The sequence below is a fragment of the Chlorella variabilis genome (genome assembly GCF_000147415.1).
Source record: "Chlorella variabilis unplaced genomic scaffold CHLNCscaffold_6, whole genome shotgun sequence".
In the NCBI taxonomy this organism is placed as follows: Eukaryota; Viridiplantae; Chlorophyta; class Trebouxiophyceae; order Chlorellales; family Chlorellaceae; genus Chlorella; species Chlorella variabilis.
This window is the reverse complement of record NW_005435082.1, coordinates 1,013,667-1,028,536: the sequence shown is the minus strand read 5'-3', so window position 1 is coordinate 1,028,536 and position 14,870 is coordinate 1,013,667. Positions and strand designations below refer to the sequence as shown.

Below are 14,870 nucleotides of genomic sequence, written 5' to 3'. Positions count from 1 at the left end.
GGGCGCGCATGCCGCGGGCCAGCGCAGCGCAGAGGAGCGCTCGGGCGGGGCCCGCAGCGGCGGGCAGGCCCGCAGCGGCAGCCCCCCGGTGGCAGCTCCCGGGCCCCTCGCCAGCCAGCCCCGCACCCCTCCCCAGCCAGCCCCTCACCTGCAGGAAGACGGCATCCAGGGAGCCGCCCAGCTGCTGCATGGCATCAACTTCGGTCTGTATCTTGAGCAGGTAGCGCGGCGTGGCGCGCGCATTCTTGGGCACCTTGTTGATCGACTTGACCGCAAAGCGGCGGCCGCTGCGGCGGTCGGTGCACTCGCGCACCACGCCAAAGCTGCCCGCGCCCAGCACCGAGCCCAGCAGGTACCTGCGGGCGGTGGGTGGGTGGGCGTGGGGGGAGGAACAGGGGGCGGCACACGTGAGCAGGCGGGGGTGTCAGGAGATGTGCGGGAGGAAGGCGGGACGGAGGATGGCACGAGGCGGGGCATGAGGCTGTGGAAAGCGCAGCGACAAAGTCGACAAGCAAGCGGCAAGGTGGCAAGGTGGCAAGGAAGCGGGCTGAGGATGAGCAGCCAGCACGGGCCCCCGCCCTCCAGGCCCGCCTGCCTCACTTGTCCTTGAGGTTGCGTGGGTAGCCAAACACGTTTTGGATCTCCTCCGGCAGCAGCTCCGCCTTGAGCGGCCGCTGCAGCACCGCAGAGTCGCCCGCCTTGGCAGCATAGTCTGCGTGCACCGGAGGCGTCGCGCCCTGCTGCTGCCCCGCCGGCAGCGCCTGGCACAGCAGGTCCAGGCCGGGCGGCCGCGCAAGCCGCACGCGCAGCACGCGCCGCGCTGGCTGCGCCGCGTGCGGCTGCTGCTGGCGGTGCGGCGTAGGAGCCGCCATCTGCACAACACGGCGGGCGGTTGGAACAGGCCGGGTGAAGCCAGGGAAAGGCTGGGGATGCATGCTGGAGCAGCTGAAAATCGCAGCCTGCACGCACAGGTGACCCAGGTGAGCCTCACTGCACCACTCACCAGTCGCCGGGCGAGGCGGCGCTCGGAGGGCACCAGCGGCGTGGCGGCGACCGCCGCCTGTCGCCCGCTGGTGCTGCAGCCTGGCTGCTGCCGTGCGGCAGCCAGCGTGCCGCACGTAGGTGCTCCTAATGTGCCCATTGTCTGCGATACAGGGGAGCGGGGGCAGGGCCTGGGGGCGAGGGTTGGGCCACTTGAGGTCAGCGGGCCAGCGTCGCCGGGCGATCCCAGGGCTGGGCTGCCCAGGCCTAGGACATGCCAGTGCGCTTGGGTCCCAAGCTGGCACCGCGAGCGGCCCTTGGGGCAGGGAAGTTGCGACCATCCCTCGCTAGACTCGGCCTGCGCACCCACCGTGCGGTGTTCAGGCACGTGTAATAGTGTAGGTGGCTTCGAAAGTCAGGGCCTAAGGCCGATGGCTCGCCGGGGCGGTCAGGTCGGACGTCGTGGGCAAGCGCACAAGAAGATGGTCGTTCGTAACCGGTTGGGTATCGAAGAGAAGAACGATATGTGACGAGAGCGCGGCACGCTGCCCGCTCGAAACTCCGCCCCGCTGGCGAGAGTCATGAGGAATGCGGCACACAAGCGAGGAGGGCCGCAGCGGGCCTGCTCAAGGCAATTGGATCACTTGATCACCTGCTCTCCAACGACGGGTGCCCAGCCTGAGGAAGCGCTCGCTGGAGTGGCAGCCCCATCGCCCCTCCCCCACCTCAGCATACCCAGGCCCTGCCTGGCATTGCCGAGGCCATAGAGACTGCCACACAGAGATCTAGGCATTGCCCGAGCCCGCCGGCACCTGGCTCCAGTAGTCCGGGCGGCACAGCGGGGCGGGCCGTGGGCGGTGGCAACACAAAGCGAGTGGGCCACCAGGCAGCCCCTGCCAGCTGCAGCACAAGCTGCTTGCTGCTGCTGGTACCCGACCCTCCCGCCGGCTCTACCGCGTAGCCCCAGCGCCAGGCGCAGCAGCCGCGGCGCAGCCGCATGGCGCCGCCGCGGCAGGGTGTGCACCCCTTCCTGCGTGCCGGCGTGCCGCTGCTGGGCCTCACCATTGGCGGCTTCCTGGGCCTGAAGTTCTTCGTGCAGGGCCGGCTGGACGTGCAGGTGCGCGGCGTGCGGGCGCGGGGTGCGCGCCACGCCATCCATGCACGCGCGGCAGCGTGTCGAGGCACCCTCGCGGGCAGCTGGCACGGCCTCCTTCCATGCTTGCCTGCCTGCCTGATGAGTCTCCCTGCCCGGGGCCATGGGACACGCGTGACGTGGCGCAGGATGCACAGGCGCGGGAGCTGGACCTGCGAGCGCCCGTCTCCAAGCAGCGCGCCAAGAGGTTCAACCTGGAGGAGGAGCTGGCGGTGAGCGGCCGCGGCTGTACGGTTGGTTCCATCGACCATTAGGCTGCCGGGGCCGCTGCGCCCTGTGCCTGCACGCACGGCCCCTGCGCCTGCCATTGGCGCCAGCAGGCTGCCGCCTCGACCCCTGCGCCCGGGCCGGCGTGCACCCCCGTACCCTGTGCAGCGGCTCAAGGGCGAGGTGGACCTGGAGCATTACGAGAACAAGCCGGTGCCGCGCCCAAAGCAGCTGGCGGAGGGCGAGGACGGTTGACTGAGCTGCCAGAGCCGCCAGCGCCAGCGCTGCCGCTCTAGTCCACTGCGGCAGCCAACGGTGTTTACAATATGCAGCTCTCGATCATCATGCCATCTGCGCAGTCTCAAGTATTACAGCCTTTGGTTAATTCTCATAGTAACACAGCCACAGGGAACAAGCTTGCAGGGGCAACGATCGCAATGCCGAATGGTCAACGTGGCATGAAATACAAGTCTGGGTTTTGCTCTCCAAAATCTGCTGAGGTGATAAATTGGCGGCTAGCTACGAGCATACAGGTCAAAATTCAGCAGCAACTCTTCTCACTTTGGCTGCCACGGCGCGTGGGCGTCGTTTGCCGCAGCCGCTGCGAGCGGCAGCAGGCCAGCCGCCTCCTTCTTGCTGCGCTCCGTGTCGATCTTGGGGCAGGGCTGGCTCAAGTTCTTGCTGCTCACAGTGCCCAGGTTGCACTGCTTGGTGAAGCCTGCAACGCAGCGAGCAAGGAGGCAGGAAGGGACGCAGGGAGGGAGGGTCACGAGCGGGCTCGCGGTACCATCTCCCCGCCCCACATGCCACGCCACAACACGCGCCTCCTGCAGCACCCGGCCAGCCGCCTGCCAAGCTGGCTGGCTAGCCTCTGGCACCGGCTGGCACTGCCTGGCACTGCCTGGCGCCGGCTGGCACCCATACCGGTACTGCCCACTCACACGGCTGGCTGTACACCTTGTCCAGCTCCACCGGCGGCGGTGCCCGCCCAAACACCATCTCGCAAGACAGGTCCTCAAAGTTGGGGTCCATCGTCTGCAAGAGGCGGGCAGCAGATGCGGCAGCGCGCAGGCAGCTGGTACACGCAGCGGCGCCAGGCCAGCGGCAAGGGCAGGCCTGGCCGCAGGAGGCGCCAGACTGGGCCAACGCAGCACGGCAATGCCGCTGCAGCTGCCCCCAACAGAACCAGAGCCGCAGCAGCACCCACCAGCGGCAGGCCAAAGGTCTCGGTGAAGAACTGCAGCGGGGCGGGAGGCATGGCAGCAGGGCGCGTGGCGAGGCGAGACAGGGAGGGGGCGAGGCCGACTGGGCAGGGGCGGGGGAGAGCTGGTGCTATCGGCGCCGGCGGGCCTGGGCGCACCTTTTGCGTGGGCAGCTTGCACATGTTGGTGCACATGCCCACGCAGCCGCTGCTCTCCAGGTAGCGACACTTCTTGATCTTCACGCCTGCGGGGCGGCAAGGAGGCAGGCAGGGCATGCGGGCAGGTGGGCAGCCGTGGAACCAGGTTGGTGGCGCCCGAGGCCAGGAGGCACGGCCGGGGCAGGCAGCAGGGCCTCTCCATCAACCATCCGCTGCGCTTGGCGCCCCCCCCGGTGCTCACCGCTCATCCACTTTTGCGTCCTCCCCTCAAACTCGACCTCCACCTGCGCACCCCCACACACACAACAAGCATGGAGGGCACAGTGGAGCACGCCAAACCCTCCCGACTGCCGTTCCTTAAGCAGGCAGGTGGCACGCATGGGCGTGCGGCGCCGCGCAGCACACGCACATTGCTCTGCGGCATCGGCCTGCCCGCCTCCCCCGCCGCCTCCCATTCCGTATCACCAGCCCACAGGCTGCACGAGCGCGCAGGCCGCTGCATTGCCCCCAGCCCAGCCGCCCAGCCCACCTCCTTGAGCTCCGAGGCGCCCACCAGCCAGGCAAAGCCCAGCACGGTGATGAAGGCATTGGTTTCCGCATTGAACTTGTTCAGCGGGAACCAGCGGCGGAAGCGCTCGGGCGCCTGCGGGGCCGGCCGCAGCGGCAGCGCCACTTGGAGCAGCACGCGCATCGAGCGGGCTGCGACGCCCGGCGAGCAGGGCAGGGCGGCCACACAGGGGGCAACCAGAGGCAGCGGCAGGTGGCTGTGGCATGTAGCTGCTTCGCACAGGGCGCCTGGCTGCCCCCGCCCCGGGGCCCTCCCACCCACCTGCGGCGGCAGCAGCCCCGCCAGCACCCCCGCCACCGTCTCCTGCTGCTCCGCCGAGTTGCGGCCCCGCATGATCTCCCGAGACAGGTCCACAAACCCGTCCCAGCTGCCGTCAAACGGCTTGCCTGCACCCAGCCACAACCGACTCGTCTCGCGATGCGTCAGGACGGTACGGCGCGGCGCCCTGCCGGCCAACCGCCCGGCGCCAGCAGCGGCGGCGCCGGGGCCCGCAGCAGCGCCGTCGCCGCCATCCCTACCTCCCAGCTGCTTGGACATGACGCTGGAGAAGTAGTAGATCATGGCCCGGTCCAGCACATTGTCCCGGTACACAGTCCGCTCGGCAAAAGGGTCCGGCGGCGCGCTGGCCGCGGCCCGCGGCCGCGCAGCGCCACGCGCGGGGCGGCCTGCCCGCGCCCACCTGCCTGCGGCACCGTGGACGGGGTGCGGGCATGTGGGTGAGGCGAGGCAGGGGAGGGCGCAGGCCGACGGAGGGTGTGCACAAGCGACGAGCGGGGCAAGGCAGGGAGGTGGCCGTGGCGCCGCCAACCAGCAGCGCCAGCGATCCAGTCCTTCCGTCGGGCAGATGATTGGCGGCGCGCATGCTCTTTTTGAATGGTGGTGCAGCAACCGCAGTGCCCCAGCAAGGCGTCGGGGAGCCCCTTGAACTGCGGCCTGCCTACTGCGACACCACAGCGCCACCTCCCAGACTTGCCATTTCGCTGCTGCAAGAAGCTCCTGGCCAGCCGCCGCTCCTGCAAGCAGCAGCTGGTCCGCCAGGACGTGCAAGTCAGCAGCAGCATTGTCGCTCGCCACACCAGAGGATGCACACTGGATGGTACGATCTCGTTGGGGTGAAGACAATCGAACAGCAAGCCATCGGTATGCAGAGCCCAGCTGGCGGGGCCCGACACCCTGGCGCCGCCGCCCTGCCCACCGCGTGGGGGCCTGCCCTGGCTGCTGGGCTGAGGCAAGCTAGGCGCCCCGCAACACACATGGAGTTGAGCCCTGTCGTCGAGTTTTAGCATGGCCTTCGCAGACAGCCGCAGACACCAACAGGTTTGCAGTGTGAACAGGAGGGCGGTCCCTTGCCGCCGGATGCACTTGGGGGAGGGCCTGGAAAGACCTTTGCTCCTGCTGGAGCCGGCACATCGTCCGACAAAGCAGCGAGGAAGGTGTTGGCCACCAGCAGCATGCGGAAGGCAACCCGAACAACAGCCACTCAGCCCGCCAGCAGTAGCTGAGCGGAGGGAGAGCAGCGGGCTCCGAGGCACCCTGAATGGAGGAATAATGCGATTTACAAAAGCAAAGTGCTGGAGAGGACATGTGCGCTCACTGCCAGTTTTTAAAAAGCAATACACCAGAATGAAGGGAGGGTAGGTAGGAGGACGGACAATTTTTGCTTTTTTTCGAGATGTGACACACGGGGGGGCAGGGAACACCGGGGCCCGGGGAGGTCGGGGAGCGAGCGGAAGAGGCGGAAGCGTTTTGGTAGGAAAGGTTAGGGGCAGAGGCGTGCATGCCGGAGAGTAGAGCTGCATGTAAGGGGGAGTCACAGAGCGGCATGCATGGGGGGTACAGGGCGGCTGCAATTAAAAAAAACGCTTTGGGCTGTGTGGTAGCGGGCGTGTGTGTGTTCACTATCGTGGACGGGGCGCACAAAAAGGTGATCTCTGGGGAAATGGCAGCGAGCGGCGGCAGCAGGGTGCGGCGGCGGCGCAGGGAGGGGGGCAGCCCCAAAGCGCCATGCCCCGGGCGCAGCACCCTGCCACTGCGTCCTCACCAGCTGGCGGTACAATGAAAGAATGGCACAGAATGGGGGCTGCTGTTGGTACTGCTGCTGCAGGCGGGCGCGCCGCCGCCGCACGGCGACGGGGGCGACGCCCACCCGCTCAAGTGTTTTTTCAAGTGTGCAAGCCTGCTGCGGCTTGGTGGACGAGCACGGTGAGACGCCACGCGGCGGGCGGGCGGGCGCTCAGGCCTTTTGCGCCATGGCGGCGTGGTGGGCGTGCTTGGCGTGCAGCTTGTGCTTGTTCTTGTGCGCCATGGCGGCCGCCTTGATCTGGGCGATCTTGCCCTTGTCGGCGTGGCGCAGGCTCAGCTCAATCAGGTGGTCCTGCTCCATGCCCTGCAGGCAAGCGGCAGGGTGGGAGAGCGGCGCGGGTCAGCACTAGATGCGCAGGGTGCGCGGTTCGCTGGCAGCAGAGCAGCAGGCCAGCCGGGTGCGCTCAGCAGCCTGGGGGCTGTTACAGAAAACGATGCTAGAGGCCCTGCCCGAGCATGGGCACTAGCATGAGCTGATGGCATTGCCACAGACAGCTGAGCCAGGCCAAGTGCGTACTTGCCCCCGACCGGCGGAGCAGCTGCGGAAGCTGCCCGCTGCGGCTCACCTCCAGCTCGGCCATCAAGCTGACCCAGCCCTCGACCTCCTCCAGCTCCTCCAGTTCTGCGGGGCTGACGCTCATCTGCAGGGGCACAGGGAGCGGGGACTTGGGGCGGTCAGCAGCGGGTTCACGGCGCTGAAGGGGCGGCGGCGGTCCGCTGTGCAGCAGCTGAGGCTCGTTTCAGGGCCTCCAGCCGGCTGTTCTGGTGGCGCGATCAGAGAACAGGGCACCCGGGCGGCCGCAGCCGCGCCACAATCAGGGCGCTCTGGTCTCGGCGACCGAGGCGATCTGCCCGGAAGCGCGGGGCGCGTGCCCAGCGCCCCGCCCCCTGCTGCTAGCTCCCCGGCACCAGAGGGCTGGGCTGAGGGGAGCTGCAAGTCCCGGCGGGCCCCCAGCGCGTCAGGCGAGACGCCTCAACTGCAAAACCCTCCGGCCCCCGTGCACCCTCCAGGCGCGCCCGCAGGCCCCGCTGACTCCCTAGCGGACCCGGCCAACGCGTATACACGCCAAACAATGCGCGCAGGAGGCCCCAGGGCCGCCCCTCGAGGCAACCCCACGAACCCAGCCACTGACCTCGCTGGACAGGGCCCAGGGGTCTTCTGGGAGGCCATGCGTGTCCTGATCACCCGCCGAGGAGCTGGGCACGTCGATGGGGTTGCTGCGCGGGCAGAAGGCGGGTGCGTCCACTCGCAGCTTGGATTCAGCTGGGGCCATGGTGGCTGTGGTTGAGAGTGATGGGGGACGACAATGTGGAGAAATAGAACCAAACTGGGGCCGAAACAACGCCTCACCGACGAAATGACTCGTGACTTTCCAGCGGGAAGAAAATGTCGCCAACCGAAAGTTTGAAACTGCACTCAAACTGTTCCGCGAAGCACGACGGCGGCGACCCAATAGCACATTGTGGCTTCCTAAGCCACCAGACCGTACGCCGGAGCTGGGCAGATGAGCAGCGAAGGGCGGCAGCCAGTGTTTCTGGCCCTCGTGGCAGCTTTGGCGATGGGCGGGCGATGAGGACTGCTGTCGCGTCCAAATTTCGCCAATCAGCTGGCGATGGCACATTGAGGATTGGCGAAATGCGGGGGAGCCACCCTTGCGCCTGGCACAGCGCAGCGGCCACATGCGGCGCCGCTGTTGCTTTGTCGGCACTTGCCTCCCTTTTGGGGGACTGGGGGCGAAGCCCCCAGCAAGCTGGCGCTTGTTTAACACTATGGAGTGAAGTTCCTGAGGAAAATTGGCCATTTCTCCTCAAAATATTGGCGATGTCAGTCATGGGGGCTGGCGACGTGCTGGCGATGTCGCCCCGCCGCCTGCCCTCATTTAGCCAGCCCTGGCTGGCGATGGCCTTCGGCCAATCGCCAGCCAGAGCCGTTTTTTGGCCCGATTTCGCCAGCATTTGGCGATTTCGCCAGCTTTCAGAAACACTGGCGGCAGCACTGGGCGCCGCCAGCAAAGCCACCGCCCGTGATCTTGCCAGCTGGTGAAAGCTGTTTACAACGTGTTCAGCGCGGGTGAAAGCTGTTTACAACGTGTTCAGCGCGTTAAATGCTTGATTATCTCGCAGCTGATGTCACCAGGATACGGGCCACGGCCGGCCAGCCTCACTGCCGCGCCTTCTTCTTCGCCTTGCTGCCCTCGCCGCCGCCGCTGCCGCCCTTATGCTTCCTCCCCTCCCGCGCCTCCCGCCCGCCGCCCTGCTGCCGCTGAGCCTGCCGCTGCTGGCCCCCTCCCTTCTCCCGCTTCCGCGCCTCGCCCGCCGCCTTGACCGCCACGATGCCGCCGGGCTTGAGCGCGGCGCCGCCGCCGCCAACTGCCCCCTCAAAGTCGGCGTCTGCCGCGATGGCAAAGCGGGCCAGGTCCTCGGGCCGGAACTCCTCCCGCATGGCAGCCTTGATCTCCTGCTCCCAATGCGCGTGTGTGGGGGAGAGACCAGGGGTGCAGGGGTGAGAGGAGCGGTCCCGGCAGCATAGGTAGGCGGTTGGTGCGGTGGGCAAAAGGCATTGCTGGCAGCAGTAGCAAATGCTCCAAGGCCCGCCAGGCGCGCGTGCTCCTGCGCCCCAGCCATGTGTGAAGGGCAGGCACACCCCCCACCACACACACACCGCCCACCTCCGCCGCCTCCTCCACCTCAGCGTCCAGGTCGGCGTCGTGCGGCGCCAGGTCAGCGCCGCCGCCGCCGCCCCGCGCCGCGGGCCTGGGCAGGCTGCGCTCCACCTCCGCCTCCTGCGCCGCGCGCAGCAGGCCGTGCAGGCGGCGCACCGCTTTATTGAACAGCGCCAGCGCCTGGCTGGGGGGCAGGCCCAACCACTCCTCCAGCTGCAGGGTGGGAAGAAAGCGAGGGGGGGGGCACATGCATCTAGATGGGTGTGTGGCTGGTGAGCGGGAGGGCGGGGAGCGGGCCGCGGGTGGGGGCCACGAAGCAGGGGGGCCGAGGTTGGTGTAGCGCAGCAAAGGGTGGCGCCGACGGCGTGGCTGGGGGGTCGGACGCCCGGCAGCACCAGCACCAGCACTGGCACCAGCCGCGGCCCTGCCTCTCCCCCACCTCTCACTCCCCACATACCCCCCACACCCCCACCCCCACCCACACCCCCACCCACCCACCTTTCCGATCTCATGCTGCTGCAGGCCCACACAGGCCAGGATGGCGGCCTGGCTGTACGACAGCGGCGCGGGCAGGCGGCCGCCAAAGTAGGCGTGCGCCAGCGGCGGCAGCAGGTCCAGGATGAGGTGGTGGTCCACCAGGTTGTTGCTGTACGCCTGCGGTACGGCAGCGGTACAGCAGCGGTACAACAGCTTCAGCAGATGGGCGGCACGGGGCTGCCGTGGCGGCAGGCAGCAGCCGGCCCGGCAGGCCAGGTGGGAGGCCCCGGGCGGCTGGGCGGCTGGGGCTCGATTAGGCTGGCTGCTGCGCATACACAACACGCCGTGCACACACACATCCGCAATGCACAGGCGCCCTCACAGGCGCACCTGCAGGCGCTTGAGGTCGTACGGCGACAGCCCCGCGCCGTCTGGCTTGCGCACCACCACGCCGCCCGCCACCGCCGCGCCGCTCTCCGCCTCGCTCCAGCTCAGCTTGGGGTCCAGCATGGACAGCACCAGGGCGGGAGGAAAGTCGCGGAAGGCACCTGGGGGAAGAGAGGGAGGCAGGCAGGCAGGCAGGCAGGCAGGGGGAGGAGGGGTCACAAGGGGGCAAGCAGGCAGCCGCAGCGTCGACGCCAGGCGCTTGGAATGCATGCAAGCAGGCAGGCCGCCCCCTCGCCCCCACCTGTCCCCACCCTCCCGCCGTCCCACCCCCACCACCCTGCCCTGCCACCACAGGCCGCGCCGGCCCACCTGCCAGCAGCGTCATGAAGCGGGCGCGGAAGTCGGCGACAAAGGGGTCCAGCCAGGCGGTGTCCGCCACGTCAGCAGATCGCAGCGGGCGCAGCATGATGACGGTGTGCTCGCCTGCAGGGGGAGGGCAGGCAGGGGGGCAGGTGAAGGCAGGCAGGGGCAGGCAGGGGCAGGCAGGGGCAGGCAGGGGCAGGCAGGCAGCGTCGGCTCCCACCCCCCCTCCTCCCTACCCCTCACGACGGCACCTCCACACAAGTGCGCAGCCGAGCTCCCACGCCCCTCCCACCCAGCACAGCCTGCCCAGCTCAAAGGCCGCCGCCCCCCACATCCGCAGCCGCCCCAAGGCGGCCATTGAGGGGGCGCAGGCATGCCCAGCGCGCATGGTCCGCCCCCACACCCACCCGTCACGTCGCTGGGTGTCTGGCGCAGGTAGACTGGGCGGAAGGCGGAGCGCCGCCAGAAGCTGTACAGCTGCTGCGTCAGCCCAAAGGACGTGCCCAGGTAGTGCAGGCGCTCCGCGGGGCGGTCCGACAGGTTGACCAGCAGCGGCGGCAGGCCCGCCCGCGGCTTGAGCTCCTCGGAAAGAAGGCCGCCGCCGGCGCCTGGGGCAGGCAGGGGTAGGGGTGTTGGGGGCAGGCGGGGGTGGGTGGGTGAGGGTGTGTGGGGGGGGGGAGGAGCAGGGAGGGAAGTGCGAGGCGAGGGGGGGGGCAAGGGAGGGCCAGGCAAGGGAGGGCGGCGGCGCGTGAAGCGGCGCGGGTGTGCGCATGCGGGCAGGGGCAAGGGAGATGCAGGGCTGGGGCAGGCGCGGGGAGGCCAGCTGGCTGGCGGTGAGCAGCGAGGCCCGCCACGCATGCAGGCTGCATGCAGGCTGGAGCGTGGAGTGCAGGCTGCGGGGAGGGGCTGTCGCGAGAGGGCATCCCGCGCCGCCCAGTCGCCGCAGCGGGGCGGGCGGGGTATGAGCTCAGGCGCTTGCTGTGCCCCACAAGTGAACGGGCCCTTCAGCCAGCGGGCAAGGCTGGGGCCCTACCTGTGTGGGGGGGTGAAGGAGGGCTGCTGCTGCTGCGGGCCAGTGGCAGGCAGGCGGCGGCGGCCACCCCGCCACCCAGCAGCAGCAACAGGGCAGGCATGCCGAGCGTGCAGCCGGCCGGCATGCTACAGCCAGAGGGCGGCACCGCCCTGCCCTCACCCCCAGCAGACGCAGCAGCGGCAGCGGCGGCCCTCCCCGCCGCAAGGGCAGCCCTGCGCCCGCGCTCACCCTGCGCTGCCGCTGCCGTGGGCCCGTTGGAGGAGCGGTGGCCTGCGGGGGCGCCGCCGCCGCCGCCCGCCGCCGCCTCATCCTCCGACATCACGTCGGCAATCTGTCCCTCGTAGTACCGCCGCAGCTGGTCCACCGCGCGCGTGCCGTACCTGCAGGGCAGGCGCCCGGGGTGGGCGGTGCGGAGCTGAGCGACGGGCAATGGGTGCCGTGGGTGTGTGTGCGGGAGGGGTGGGCGGCAGAGAGCTGGCGGCAAGGGTGGCGCGGGGTGTGCTGGGGCGCAGGCCCCGCTTGCTGCGTGGGCACGCCGCCGCCGCGCCGCTGGCCGCGCAGCCTCACGGGCAAGCCCCTAAAACAGGCGTTAAGCCCCTTAAGACAGCCCCTGAAAAGAAAGGGTTCCAAGGGTTTCAAGCTGGGAAGCTGCCGCTGCGGGAGCTCACCCTGCGCGCGGCACCTCTGGGTGCACCGCGATGCGCACCACGCGCGCCCCCGACAGCGCCGGGAACTCGGAGTCCTGGAACTGCTGTCCCACGGTCCAGGGGATGAGGTCGCCCTGCGGCAGCTGGCCCGCCGCCAGCGAGGCGCGCGCGCTGCGCTGCGAGATGGACCCCTCCAGCGCCACCTGCACCACCGCCAGCACGTCGGGTAGCGCGTTCTGCGGGCGGGCGGGCGGGGAGGGGGGGCAGGGGGAGGTAGGGGCGGGGCGGGGGGGCGTTGGCGGGGGCTGGGGGTGAAGACGAGGGTAGAGATCGCGGGGGGGAGGAGGCAGGGGAGCGGGGGCGCGGGGACGGGGTGCCCCCCAGCCTCCCGCAGCGCACGCGGCGCGCGGCGGGCGGCGGTGAGCGCGGCAGCCGCTTCCAAACGGCCGGCCGGCCGGCCGCCCGCGCAGCCCCAAACCCCGCAGCCGGCCAGCACCGCAGCTCGGCTTTGCGGCAGGCAGCCCCTCGGCAGCCAGCCCAAGCAACCAGCCCCTCGGCAGCCAGCCCTTCCAGCCAGCCAGCCCCGCCCAGCCATCACCCAGCCCCAGCCCTTGCCTGCGTCTCGTCCACGGGGCCCAGCAGCACAAACAGGTGGTGGGCGGGCGCGTCGCTCATCAGTATGAGGTCGTTGGGCGTGTTCTTGTAGTGCGAGGCGACGTAGAGAGCCATCATGCGCTGCAGGAAGGTCTCGCTGGCCTGTGGGGGGCAGGGGTGCGTGAGGATGGCGTGGGTGTGAGCTGCGCAGAGGCGGCACGCACACGACTGAGTTTCGCAGTGCAGGGGGAGGCGCCGCGGCAGGCGCGCCGGCGCGGCCGCAGCCAGAGCCCTGGCTGGCAGGTGTGCGCGGGTGCTGGCTGGCCGCCTGCTGGCGCCAGGGCTGGCGGTACGTTGGAGGTACGTCTGGCGGTACAGTCGTACCTTGTGGTACGAGAAGAGGGTGTCCCGCTCCACGTAGTACAGCTCACACTCGTCTGCAGGGGTGAGGAAGGGCGAGGGGCATGCGAGATGCGTCACTGGCGGGGCTCGGGGCAGAGGGAGGGCCTTGGTCGGAGGCAGGACGGGTGCGCCGGGAGGCGCCGGTGTCGGGAGGCCCGCGGGCGGCCGCAGGGCTCTGTGCCGCAAGGTGCGCTGCGGAAATGCAGACTGTACACAGAAGCAGCTTTGCGGAAGCAGCCTGCCCCGCAGCTGGTGGCGGCCCCCGCAGCGCGGAGCACGCACCTGGGTGTGGCAGGCGGGCGGGGGGTGCGGGGGTGTGCTCTGCGGCATCCAGGCACAGCAGCTCGTTGAGCCAGCGCTCCACCTTGTCGCCCAGGGAGTACCTGCGGTACCGACGCAGTACCATCAACACGGCGCGGGGATGAGGTGGCGCGCGCGATGCGCCGCGGGCGAGGGGCTGGCAGCCAACGGCGGCAGCGGAGGCCTGCCCGTGCCAGGCGCAGCCATTGCAGCGTGGCCTCACACCCATGCCCTGGCTTGCCCCTCCACACCCGCCTGCTCCGCCTGCAAGCCCGCACCTGATGGGCTCCCCAAGCACCACCTCTCTGAAAGTGCGCATGCTACCCCCCGCGGCCGTCGCGTCGCCGCCGCCGCCGCCGCCGCCGCCCTTCCTGCCATCCCCGCTGGCCAGCTTGGCGCCCTGCTGGCGCAGCTGCTGGATCAGCTTCAGGCTCAGGCTGCGCCCGGTGCCCTCGTACCCGTTCACTGCGGGGCGGGGCAGGCGCAGGGGAGGGCAGCGTGGGGTGGCGGCTGGCGGGTGGCAGCGACGGGAGGGAGGCTGCCAGGAAGGCAGCCAGGGCAGCGGAGCCAGCCAGCTGGCCAGGTCGCCTGATCGTCGCCTTCCCCTGCAAGCATCACGCTTGGGACTGCGCCGCCAAGCCGCCAAGGCAAGCCATCCACCCGTCCACCTCACACCCCCACCACACCACACACAGAAAGCCGAGCCATGCGCTGTCGAGCTCAAGCGCCGCCGCCGCCCCCCCGGGCCCACCCGTGGAGCAGAGGAAGACGAGGTAGGGTCCCAGCATGGCCTTGACCAGCGGCAGCGGGATGGCGGCGGCCTCGTCGATGACCAGCAGCTCGGCCTGGGCCAGGCGGGCGTGGTGCTGGGGCTGGATGTACTGCACGGTCTGGCGGTGGGTGCGGTACACGTTGACCCGCACCACCGCCCGCCCAAAGGACGGGTTGGTGCTTTCCACCAGGTCGTAGTCAATGTGCTCCTGCGGGGGGTGAGCAAAAACTTTTGTTTTGGGGCGGGAAGGGATGGAGGCGGGACACCGGGTGGAGGACCCGAATTGGAAGAAAGAGCAGGAAGGGAGCGAGGCACGAGGGGCCCGAGATGACGACAGGGTTGCGCCGCACGCGCACACACAACGCCATCCGCCGCGCCCAGCGCTGCGCCGCCGCCGTGCAGCGCCCCGTACCGCCGAAACCCGTACCGCAGAAACCCGTACCGCACCTTGTACTCCAGCTCGTCCAGCCCCTTGAACACAAACTCGAACAGCGTGCGCAGGTTTTCGGGGGAGGGCGCCGTCACAAATATGTTGGAGTATCCCAGCGCCAGCGCCCCCGCCACCGCCAGCCCCAGCGCCGCCGACTTGCCGCGGCCGCGCGCCGCCGTCAGCGCCACCGTCGCGCGCAGCGTCTTCTCTGCAAGGCGCGCGGGCGGCGGCGGCGGCGCGCGGGCGGGGCATGTGGGGCGCGAGCGCGGCGAGGCGTGGGCGAGCGCCGGCAGGGGGGCGCAACGCCGCCACAGGCATTTACGACGTGGCATAGCGAGGCGACCGGCCAGCCGGGCGCCTCGTTCCCTCTTTCCCTCCCTCCCTCCCTCACTCTCCACCCACCCACCCACCCGAGGCCGCATCCAGAAAGGTGACCACCGCCTTAGCCTGG

The 14,870-nt window shown here is 69.8% G+C and overlaps 4 protein-coding genes across 4 annotated transcripts in view; 1 reads left to right on the top strand and 3 right to left on the bottom strand.

Annotated features, from left to right (window-relative positions):
- The window catches only part of CHLNCDRAFT_143714 (hypothetical protein), a gene marked incomplete at both ends in the record, with an annotated part of 5,423 nt that extends 4,282 nt beyond the window's left edge, over positions 1–1,141 (bottom strand). The window contains 3 exons of the mRNA XM_005849067.1: positions 149–356; positions 601–872; positions 1,004–1,141. Coding sequence (XP_005849129.1) covers positions 149–356; positions 601–872; positions 1,004–1,141 — 618 coding nt within the window. The remainder of the gene's footprint in view (positions 1–148; positions 357–600; positions 873–1,003) is intronic.
- Positions 1,142–1,978: 837 nt separating this feature from the next.
- CHLNCDRAFT_143713 (hypothetical protein) lies at positions 1,979–2,596 on the top strand (the record flags this gene model as incomplete). Its single annotated transcript, XM_005849269.1, has 3 exons — positions 1,979–2,098; positions 2,263–2,346; positions 2,510–2,596. 3 exons carry the CDS (start codon positions 1,979–1,981, stop codon positions 2,594–2,596), a joined length of 291 nt encoding a protein of 96 aa, XP_005849331.1.
- Positions 2,597–2,697: 101 nt separating this feature from the next.
- Positions 2,698–5,245, bottom strand: CHLNCDRAFT_57404 (hypothetical protein; the record flags this gene model as incomplete). Its single annotated transcript, XM_005849066.1, has 9 exons — positions 2,698–3,059; positions 3,283–3,376; positions 3,549–3,578; positions 3,702–3,787; positions 3,943–3,985; positions 4,231–4,344; positions 4,531–4,655; positions 4,788–4,952; positions 5,230–5,245. The coding sequence occupies 9 exons, from the start codon at positions 5,243–5,245 to the stop codon at positions 2,899–2,901; spliced, it is 834 nt and encodes a 277-aa protein (XP_005849128.1). The 3' UTR covers positions 2,698–2,898.
- A 292-nt stretch (positions 5,246–5,537) lies between these two features.
- The window catches only part of CHLNCDRAFT_57403 (hypothetical protein), a gene marked incomplete at its 5' end in the record, with an annotated part of 11,446 nt that continues 2,113 nt past the window's right edge, over positions 5,538–14,870 (bottom strand). Inside the window, 18 exons of the mRNA XM_005849065.1 lie at positions 5,538–6,655; positions 6,918–6,992; positions 7,485–7,630; positions 7,703–7,848; positions 8,517–8,809; positions 9,021–9,227; positions 9,513–9,668; positions 9,882–10,039; positions 10,248–10,361; positions 10,649–10,849; positions 11,503–11,654; positions 11,943–12,157; positions 12,552–12,677; positions 12,900–12,952; positions 13,200–13,300; positions 13,496–13,682; positions 13,969–14,197; positions 14,437–14,625. Coding sequence (XP_005849127.1) covers positions 6,503–6,655; positions 6,918–6,992; positions 7,485–7,630; positions 7,703–7,848; positions 8,517–8,809; positions 9,021–9,227; positions 9,513–9,668; positions 9,882–10,039; positions 10,248–10,361; positions 10,649–10,849; positions 11,503–11,654; positions 11,943–12,157; positions 12,552–12,677; positions 12,900–12,952; positions 13,200–13,300; positions 13,496–13,682; positions 13,969–14,197; positions 14,437–14,625 — 2,901 coding nt within the window. The 3' untranslated portion in view covers positions 5,538–6,502. The remainder of the gene's footprint in view (positions 6,656–6,917; positions 6,993–7,484; positions 7,631–7,702; positions 7,849–8,516; positions 8,810–9,020; positions 9,228–9,512; positions 9,669–9,881; positions 10,040–10,247; positions 10,362–10,648; positions 10,850–11,502; positions 11,655–11,942; positions 12,158–12,551; positions 12,678–12,899; positions 12,953–13,199; positions 13,301–13,495; positions 13,683–13,968; positions 14,198–14,436; positions 14,626–14,870) is intronic.